We start from the raw sequence: 9968 nt of genomic DNA, 5'->3' as shown, positions 1-9968 counted from the left end.
AAGATGATTATCTATTATATAAATCTTTTATAGGCATGTGTGTGTCTGTTTCTTGGTGTATAGCCCAAAACTCTAAAATATTCTCTTGGTTTAATTTGGAATTTTAAAAACTGATAGTGGATTGAATTTATGTTATTCTCAATCAGAAAATAATAACTGGAGATATACTGTCAGTGTATTATGTATATTTGCTACCAAATTTAACAAAACCAAAAATACTTTTGAACCATGTAATTTATCTATTAAAATAATTTCATCATCTGAGCATTTATTGGCTTAGCCTATCAAAAAGTAGACATCGAAGTATTTCATAATTGGAGGGGGACTTTGACATCATTGGTTTCTAATGTGGGGGCTTAGACTTCCAGACTCTATAAATTGAGCAATAGAGGTTGATGGTCTCTTTTCTTTCTTTCTTTTTTTTTTTGACGATCTGTTTTCAAATTTTAACACACCAAATGGAAATCACACTTTACCCATATGAAGGCTGAAGTTACAATGATTTGAAATGATTTCAATTCAGTGGGGCTACTCTTCAGAAGCTCCAATGGGCCTTTGCAATATTAAAAAATGGAAAATGCATTAATCATTATTTAATCAATGAGTTTTAAAGATACACAAAGGTTTCTGAAATATGGGATTTGGGGTTGGGGGAAGGATTATAGAAGTTTGAGGTAACGGGTCATAAAAATGTTGGGAAAAACTGATTTTGTCTAATCCTGTAATTTGCAGATGAGGAAACTGGGAAGTTACCCAGTATCACATCATGGTTCATCAGTAGTAGAGCCAGTTTTAGGATTTGACTATTCTTGAAGTTGTGAAAAAAATTACCTAACATGCCATTTTCTTGGGTGTTAGGGTTTTGCATTTTGTATCATGGTCTTTAGTGTTCTTAGCACTTGGAATCCAAATGCTTCACATTTTGTTTGGAGTTGCTTTGGGAAAGAGTATGTATGAGTAGGGAATATTCTAGTCCAAACACTAGGCCAACTTTCCAGTAAAGTGGTTAAAAAAAAGTTCCACAGAGGTAAAGGAAGAGCAAAAACCTTCAAAAGAGTCTTCATAGTAAAGAGGTGCCATAAAAGCCTAATTAATTTCAAAGTCCATCTTCCATTCTTCATAATTTTAGGGTAATCCTCATTCCTATCTACTCTAGTTCCAACAGTACTTTAAACAGAGCACATGATTAAACTGTTAGTGGATGAATCTGCAAAAAGAAAACTGATTTTTGACTCTTCTACAGTTTCAATCTTAAGTGTGCACACCAAATACATACATTCTTATCAAATAATTAACATATATTCCCAATTAACAAACAGGGACAATCTTTATACACAAATTTGGCTACCACTGTAATTTTTAAAACATTGATCCCACCAGCAAGAAAGGAGACAGTTGTGCCCCTTTAAAGATAGATAATTTGAATAAAGAATATAAGATACAATCATAATTAGAGGTTCAGAAAATAATTTTCCTTCTTGTGGAATGTTTTAATATTTTCTTCCTTTTATTTCTTTATTCTTCCTCCTCATATTTCTTTAGACGACACAGTCATTTCTTCTCAATTTTTTTTTCTTTTTAGGGATGGGAGGCTGTCTACTGATGGTCTAAAAGAAGCGCCTTCATAACTGCAGCTGAGGCAGAAATGGAATATCTAGTAATTCTTACATCTCTTCGATGCAGTCTTCCAAGATGTTACAATCTCTTTCTAAGTCCAAAGTTTCAAAACTTCATAAGGATAATCAGAATTGTATAACAAATGGTAACAAGTAGTTGTGTGCATTCATTTTCTAAGATATCCAATCACATGTCTATTAAAACTCAGACTTCATTTTGGCATCAGATGCACATAACAGAATGAACAAGGCCGAGACCTAGTCATTGTCATAGATGCAACCTGAAAAAAAAAGAATTTCAATAGAGTTATACAAAACACATAACTTCTAAGTGTTCCAAGTTTAGAAATGTGGGTGATTCATACTCTCCCAGTTTAGAATTAAAAAAAAATGTAGAATTGGCTCACTTTGTGAAAAAGTAGTTACACGGAAGACCATATATGTATTTAATTTTCATTGCTCAGTATTTAATTGTAACAAAGTTTCTGGACAGATTTATTCTTTATCAAAATGAGACACAGGATTATTTTATCTGCCACTTAATTAAATGTACTTTTTGGTAGTTATCCTAAATGAGATTGACGATATTAAATATCAGTAAGAATCATAATTTTCAAAGGAAACTAAAAGGCCACATGAGTAACTCTATGCATCGTTTCAGATGAGATTTTTTTATTTTTTTTAAATTTTTTTAAATTTTTTTTAAAGATTTTATTTATTTATTTGAGAGAGAAAATGAGAGAGAGAGAGAGAGAGAGCACACAAGAGGGGGGAGGGTCAGAGGGAGAAGCAGACTCCCTGCTGAGCAGGGAGCCCGATGCGGGACTTGATCCTGGGACTCCAGGATCATGACCTGAGCTGAAGGCAGTCACTTAACCAACTGAGCCACCCAAGCACCCGAGATTAATTTTTTAGATTGTAATTTGTAACTATGTGATGCTAAAAGAATACTAGTGAGTATTATAGGTTATGAAATAAGTACCTACTAATTGGTCAAGTATACATATTTTTGTGGATGAAAGTAGTTCATATTAAGATTAATGGTATAGGGTGCCTGGGTGGCTCAGTTGGTTAAGCGACTGCCTTCGGCTCAGGTCATGATCCTGGAGTCCCGGGATCGAGTCCCACATCGGACTCCCTGCTCGGCAGGGAGTCTGCTTCTCCCTCTGACCCAATTCCCTCTCATGCTCTCTATCTCTCATTCTCTCTCTCTCTCTCAGATAAATAAATAAAATCTTAAAAAAAAGATTAATGGTATAATGAAAAATTCACTATTTTCATACTTCTGTTTTCAAAGAAAATAAATAAGATTTTTCCTTGATTTCCAGTCATGTGCAAAAATAATTTTCTTAAATTATACCAGAGCATTTACCTTTCCTAACATTTTCAAGTGATTCAAATTCTGATCAGATTGGAAAGTTCTAATTAATCCAGCAAGCTATTTTTAGTATTTGTAAGAACAGTAAATTCACTGTTATTGTTTTCAGTGGTGGGTGCCATGTGGGACTTACCATCAGCAATATCATCATAGATCTCTCCATCACTGTAAAGGTAGAAAAAATTTTTTATTTTAAAGAAAATATCTTCTTAATATTAAGGCAATATTTAGATTCAAAAGTTAGTAATATGAAAAAAAGTAATATGATTTTATGGGACACAATTAAGCATTTAAAGGTGAGAAGTTAAATGTTGTGAATTTATAAGTGGGAAGAAATTTCATGCTCATCTGCATCATCTTTCATTGGTTTAACCTAATTCTCTGTTCTATTCTAAAGTAACCAAAAAACCCACAACTTATTCCATATCATAGACATATGGAATAGTGGAACCATGCCTCAAGAGCACACACCATGCTTTGTTCACCTTTAGATCTAATCGTGAGCCTAGGACAGAGCTGTATGTTGCAAGAAGTGCTTATTGAACTGAACAAACTGAAAAATCATGGCACAATACTCCACTTGGGGCCCTAATGGAGTCTTTTTTTTTTAAGTAATCTCTATACCCCACATGGGGCTTGAACTCAGAACCGGAGATCAAGAGTCACATTGTCTTCTGACTGAGCCAGCCAGGTGCTCCCCTAATGGATTCTTTGTATTTGTTAATAATCAGATTTATACTTTCACTTGAACTTCAAATGTTGAATGAAATAGAATAATATTAAAAAAGAAATAGAATAATATTTGGCATAAGAAATGGGTGCATTATTTTTGCATGTTTCTAATTAAAATTTCTAAATATTAATTATAAAATACATAAATATTAGTTTCAAAATGAATAGCCAAGATATGGTTAGTATGGTGATTCTTATGTAATTCTAAAAATATTTATGGTTATAGGCGGCATGCATAATAATAGCTCTGGCTACTATTACACATTTTGGTTGTACTTCGTCCTGAATCTTTGTAAAATATTCTGCTCTCCACACCTTACCTACCGAGTCCCTCCTATGTACGAGGAGATATAATCATGAGTAAGACACAAGCTTTGATTTTAAGAAGCTTATAATCTAATGGAGGAGAGAATGACATACACGTAATTAAAGTAGAAATTTTATAAATGGCGAATATAGCCTTGAAATGGAGATTACAGTCTCAAAGTTCAGTGACTAGTGTAAGGTGACTGTCACCTTGACCAGACCCACTTTTGGTTCCTGTACTATGTCTGCTTTTATCATGGAAGCAGCAGCAGGCCCTCCAAGTTGTTGCCAACTATGGCAGATGTTGTGGGCTGCCTATGTCTTCTGTTTGGATCCTTTCTCTGAGATTAAGGGAGGGTTGGCTACTGGAGATCTGGCACAAATGCAAAGAGGATAAATCTTCCTATCATTCATTCAATACACATTTATTAAGTATTCACGTCAATAGATGGTGAACCAATAATTACTTAGAGTATACTTTCTAAATTCTCTCTTCATCATCCTGTAATAATCACTGCTGAAGCCACGTATTCTTTCCCTGAAATTTGTATCTTTCATAGAAAATAGAAAAATAGAAAAGTGCCTTGCCTACCATTGTGATTAATGCTCTGCGAAAAAGAAAAGTATAATGATTATTTTTATTTGACTCTTTACCAGTTTGCTGACAAAGCACTAGCATTGAGTTGTCTCTTTCTGATTGGTGTCAGGTTGTTTATGGATACAGTCTGTGAATCTTCATTGATTTTTTTATTATGCAGAATTTTGTAAATCTTTATGTTGGCATATGACCTGATAACGGAGTTCACTTCTTGCACTGATATACTTGGAACAGAATCTTACAACATTTGAGGGGGACTCTCATAGAACACTAGTACCAGCCTGTGACAATGTCTTATTCATAAGAATAGAAGAATCACTGACGACTATCTTTTTTTCTGGCATGCTTCCAAAAAGGCAACTTAATACTCTACTCTGCCTAGTAAAGAAAAGCCCTCAAATGGCAGCCAAATTACTAACAGGTGACATTAGCACCTACTGTGTAGACACTAATTGATCCCTGATTAATTCAATTCCACCAACTGCAATAATCAGTAAGTGAAAGGCAAAATATTAATGAAAGTGTTAGTGGTTTTCCCCTGTCTCCAATGTTTGCCACGTCTGTCTCCAATGAGTGTTTATAACTATGAACTGTATATTCATCAACGAGAAGGGTTTTTGTCTATTTAAAAGAGTGACACTTTAGGAAAACCTTAACTTTATTATGGGTACATAATGACATTAGCATTGACATTAGGATAGCATATTGTTTTAAAATTTATTTATGACACTTTAGTAGGTTATATTATTTAGATGTTATTAGCAATCTTTCTTAAAGAAAAGCATAACATTCTTTTTGCAAGCATAGTAGTAGAAGAAAATGAACTTACTTGTCTACCAAGTAACTCCGAAGGACATAACCATCTATGAAAAAAAAGAAAATAAATTTTATTAATAGTACAGAATCTAATAATCTATACTGTTTCTTTTAAGAAAGTGAAATAGAATTGAATATTTAATGTAATATGATATAATGTGATATACTGAATAATTCTATTTCCAAATATGACCTATTTTTCTTTTTTAAAGATTTTATTTATTTATTTGGGATAGAGAGAGCACAAGCCAGGGGACAGAGGGAAAAGGAGAAACAGAGTCCCCACTGAGCAGGGAGCCAGACGCCGGGCTGGATCCCAGGACCCTGGGATCATGACCTGAGCCGAAGGCAGACGCTCAACCGAATGAACCACTCAGGCGCTCAGACCTATTTTTCTTATTCGTGTCCACTTTTCCCCCCTTCTTTTCTTTTCCTTTTCTCTCAATTTTTTTCACTGTCTCTTACATGTCTCTTTTCCTCCATTTACGACCTTTCCCCTTAAAGAGAAACAAATTACCTTCTTCTCCAAACTGCTGCAGGTCCTAGCACAAGGCTCTACCAAATTTTACTCTATTTTTTCATGGTGTTACCCATGAGACCCAGTCCTAGGGAGATATAGTTTCTCTAAATACAAAAGTAGTTCGTAGGTAGGTATTTCAAATACCACCAGATCAAAGCCTTAACTTTTAAAATTCTATTATATTGAACAGAGTCAAAACTGTTTTCAACTCCCCTTTCAGATCAGCAATCTTGTGATTACTTGGGGGGAGTATGCATTCTAAACGGTCTCAAAATAATTCTCACGTTCAGTGTGGAAGCTCTTCCATACTGCTTTTGCCATTTGACAGTGTCAACATGTGCATTTTCATCTTTCATGAAACAAATCATTATTAGAAGAACACATACCAGGGTGGCTCAGTTGGTTAAGCGTCTGCTTTCAGCTCAGGTCATGATCCCAGGGTCCTGGGATCAAGCCCCGCATCGGGCTCCCTGCTCCGCGGGAAGCCTGCCTCTCCCCCTCCCACTCCCCCTGCTTTTGTGTTCCCTCTCTCGCTGTGTCTCTCTCTGTCAAATAAATAAATCTTAAAAAAAAAAAGAACACATACCAGGCATTCAAGTGATTCCCCTATTAAATAGGAAATAGACCATATTTTATGCAAAAAAGTAAAGGTTATCTTCGCCCCTATTGTGCAAAATAATCCTAAGAAAAAATTCAGACTACTTTTCTTGAGAAAATTTCTGTTGACATTTAATGAATATTACTAATCTTTGGAATTATTAATTTTGTGTTAGTACCTAAACACTACCGTATGCTTGAGATTAATAGCATTCATTGCCTTGTCAATACAGCCTCTAAATTCTTTCAGAGCCAATCTATTGGTCTTGGTCCACTTTAGATCTAATTTTTATTAGAGTAAATGTGTAAACAATTATAAACCAGGAAGCTCATAGGCAAAGATTGATACAAATGATAATAAACTTACTTAAACATACTGATGTTATATTGCCATTGATTTAACATGCAAAAACATTTTTTTTAAAAAAAATGGGATTATACAAATGAAACTATAGATTGAAACGTAAGAAAATGAACTTTCCCCTGAAATATTCCAGGGTAAAAAAAACTCCACTGAAATATTTTATCAAGAAATACACCACTTTTTAATGAAAACTTTATTAGAATCCTATTTGGAAAAGGAAGAATCAAAGTTATCTTTGAATTCCTGTAGTATGGAAATAATGAAGCATGTGTCAAAATGATAAAAGCACAATAATGTAATATTTTTCTCAGACTCTGAAAAATTAGACCTTGTTATACCTTCCTTTTTTATTTCAGTTAAAGCAGTAGCAAAAATTATTAATGTAAGAACATCTAAAATTAATATCCTTGGTTGCCTTTGATATCACAGTTCTTTTATTCATTTCATGTTAATAGACTTCTAAAAAATTTAAGGTATATATCATAATTTAACCTAATTTTTAAAAGGGGATGAGCTCGTCTCTAAGAAATTAAATTCTACATGTGTCTCTCAAAAGAGAAAAATCTATACAGATAACAAGTTTTTAGAACAAACTGGATTTTGTGTCATGGTCCCAAAAGCTTTACCTGCACTGATGTTTAGAGCTAAAATAAAATGTGAACATTTCTCTATAGACAGTAATAGTCCAAACTTTTTTTGTTTCCATTAGTTAAAATTGGTGGCTCTTCTTTTCTTTTGAGTTTTTTTTTCTTAAAACAAATTGGGAAATAAAAGAATACAATAGTAAGAGTTCCCATGAGATATTCATGTTTAACTTAATAATTTAAAAGTAATGACGTAGATGAGTTGAAGCTTTTGACAGTGAAGGAAATCTCTGTGAGCTGTTCAGGCTTTGTAATGTATCTGAACTAAAATTAGAGGATAAAAAATTAGAGAAATATATAAGAAATTAAAGCTATTGCCAGAGACTGGACTTACTCCAGCATCAATATATTCCTGTTTTTTTAAAAAAATCATTAGAAGATTTAAAGAAATAAAGAACAAAACAAAGAGAATATAAACATCATTTTTGGAAATTAAAAGTGTTTATTTTCCTTTGCTTTTAAGTAATGTTTTGAAAATTCATCTATGCTGGAGGCGCCTGGGTGGCTCAGTCCATTAAACGTCTGCCTTCGGCTCAGGTCATGATCCCAGGGTCCTGGGATTGAGTCCTGCATCGGCCCCCCTGCTCGGCGGGTAGCCTGCCTCTCCTTCTCCCTCTCCCTGCTGCTCCCCCTGCTTGTGCTCTCTCTCTCTGTCAAATAAATAAATAAAATCTTAAAAAAAAAGACAAAACTCATCTATGCTAAAATTGTGTAGACCTGGATTAAGTACTGTCTGTAGTAAATAAGCATTGAATAGTCCTTTACATGACCAAAGTTAATAACTCATGATATACAGCTTAATAGCCTGTCTTCACAAAATTAATTATAAAAAATATATTTTAGATTCTCAAATCCCTATTTTATTTCCTCCTATATCTTACCTGTTCCAGAGCTCTAAGCAATGGCTTTCCCTTTTGTTGGATGCTCTGCCATAGCTGTTGCTTTTGTGGGTGAGCTACATAAATATGAATGATGATGAATATTGCTTAAGAAAATGTATCAAGGAGATGCAGTGTGAGATGGTACTGTACTGCTCTATTTTAGTTTCCTGAAATGATGTGACAATTTGGGGCTCATTAGCTATAAAATTACTATTCTATAGCATTTTTACAGGGTTAATGACTTTTAATACAGCATAGATTTCGCTGTCTAGTACCTTTAAAAATCTCTAAAACCTCATTCTATTAAAAGCATGATTGATTCATGACAGTGTTGAAAAAAGGGACCCGCCATGAATTTTTATATTTTATATAATCTCTCCATTATAGTTCCTAGAAATAATTATTTTTGTAGTAGAAAAATGATCTCTTTGCTTCAGTGTTCCATGTACATCCATCATAAGGAATATTAATGAGAAGTACAAATGAAAGAAGCAAAAAAGTCATCGTGGCTCCATGCCATGTAGAATGGGTACCATGTTTACTGTGGGTACTGGCCCACCAGGGATTCTCACATGAATTATTATTGAATATGAAATTGAAATTTTTACTTGGAAACTAATATGAAATTATTATTTGGAAACTTCATATTCATACAGCAGGGCACAGAGCCTTGAAACAAGTGTTTTGAAATATGTGATGGGATAAAGCTAATTCAGAAAGTAACACCCATCCCCCGTATGAGCCAGTTCTCAGGACTGATTCACCTTTAAGAAGGGTGTCATGAATACAAAATTATGAAGGAAACACAAAATCATTTTTGGAAAAGTTGAAAATATCTTCATTCTAATATTTTCAAATTTCTTGCTTAATAAAAATGACAACTTTTGTTATTTCTTTATTATTTCATCTGTCATGACGAGTCCAGAAATAAAGTTCAATTTACTCAATTTGGCCTCATGCAGGTTAAAAACAATAAAATCATGTTGCACAGATTTACCCACACAGTGGAACAATGCCTGACTTCAAGGGAACCTGCTCATAATATAACAGACAGAAAAAAACAAAACACAGTGTAGAAGACTAAATATAAATTATTAGCCTAGTATTATAGAAATGTTCTCTCTGTCTCTTTCTCCTTTCTAGGGCTTCAAATCAGAGGACTTTTAAAGTTTCTGAATTTAAAAAATTTTCTTCAGTGAGCATATGCTGTTTTAAAATTGAAAACAAAATTATTTAAGCAAAGGAATGATTAATTGGATTTGAGAAAATCCAAACTATCTTTGAAATTCCCTTTCCTTGATGCCCGAAGAAAATGGAGTACATTTTAATCACAAATAATTCAGTTCATGTCTCCTTCCACACTTTTTGTAGAAAATTTTGCTCCAGTGACAGGAGGTGGGGAAACCCACAGCTTACGAGACATCGAGTTGTGGAATACGCTCAAATATTAGCAAGAAATTCTAAACATCTGGGGATGTGCCAGAAATACATAGTTAAGATCTCAACGCCTCTGCGA

General features: G+C 33.9%; 1 protein-coding gene across 3 annotated transcripts in view; it reads right to left on the bottom strand.

The window, feature by feature from the left end:
* Positions 1-234: 234 nt before the first annotated feature.
* Positions 235-9968, bottom strand: part of FYB1 (FYN binding protein 1) — a 157966-nt gene continuing 148232 nt past the window's right edge. For all 3 annotated transcript variants that reach the window (XM_088023518.1, XM_028097973.2, XM_028097972.2), the window contains 3 exons: positions 5460-5493; positions 3128-3159; positions 235-1897 (listed from right to left, as the gene is read on the bottom strand). In XM_088023518.1, the coding sequence (XP_087879644.1) occupies positions 1875-1897; positions 3128-3159; positions 5460-5493 (89 nt within the window). In that variant the 3' untranslated portion in view covers positions 235-1874. The remainder of the gene's footprint in view (positions 1898-3127; positions 3160-5459; positions 5494-9968) is intronic.

This window comes from Eumetopias jubatus, unplaced genomic scaffold (genome assembly GCF_037043125.1).
Source record: "Eumetopias jubatus isolate StellerSeaLion01/CBP00866 unplaced genomic scaffold, mEumJub1_p1.0 scaffold_5, whole genome shotgun sequence".
NCBI lineage: Eukaryota > Metazoa > Chordata > Mammalia > Carnivora > Otariidae > Eumetopias > Eumetopias jubatus.
The sequence above is the reverse complement of the archived record's forward strand: the minus strand, read 5'-3'. Positions and strand labels throughout refer to the sequence as shown.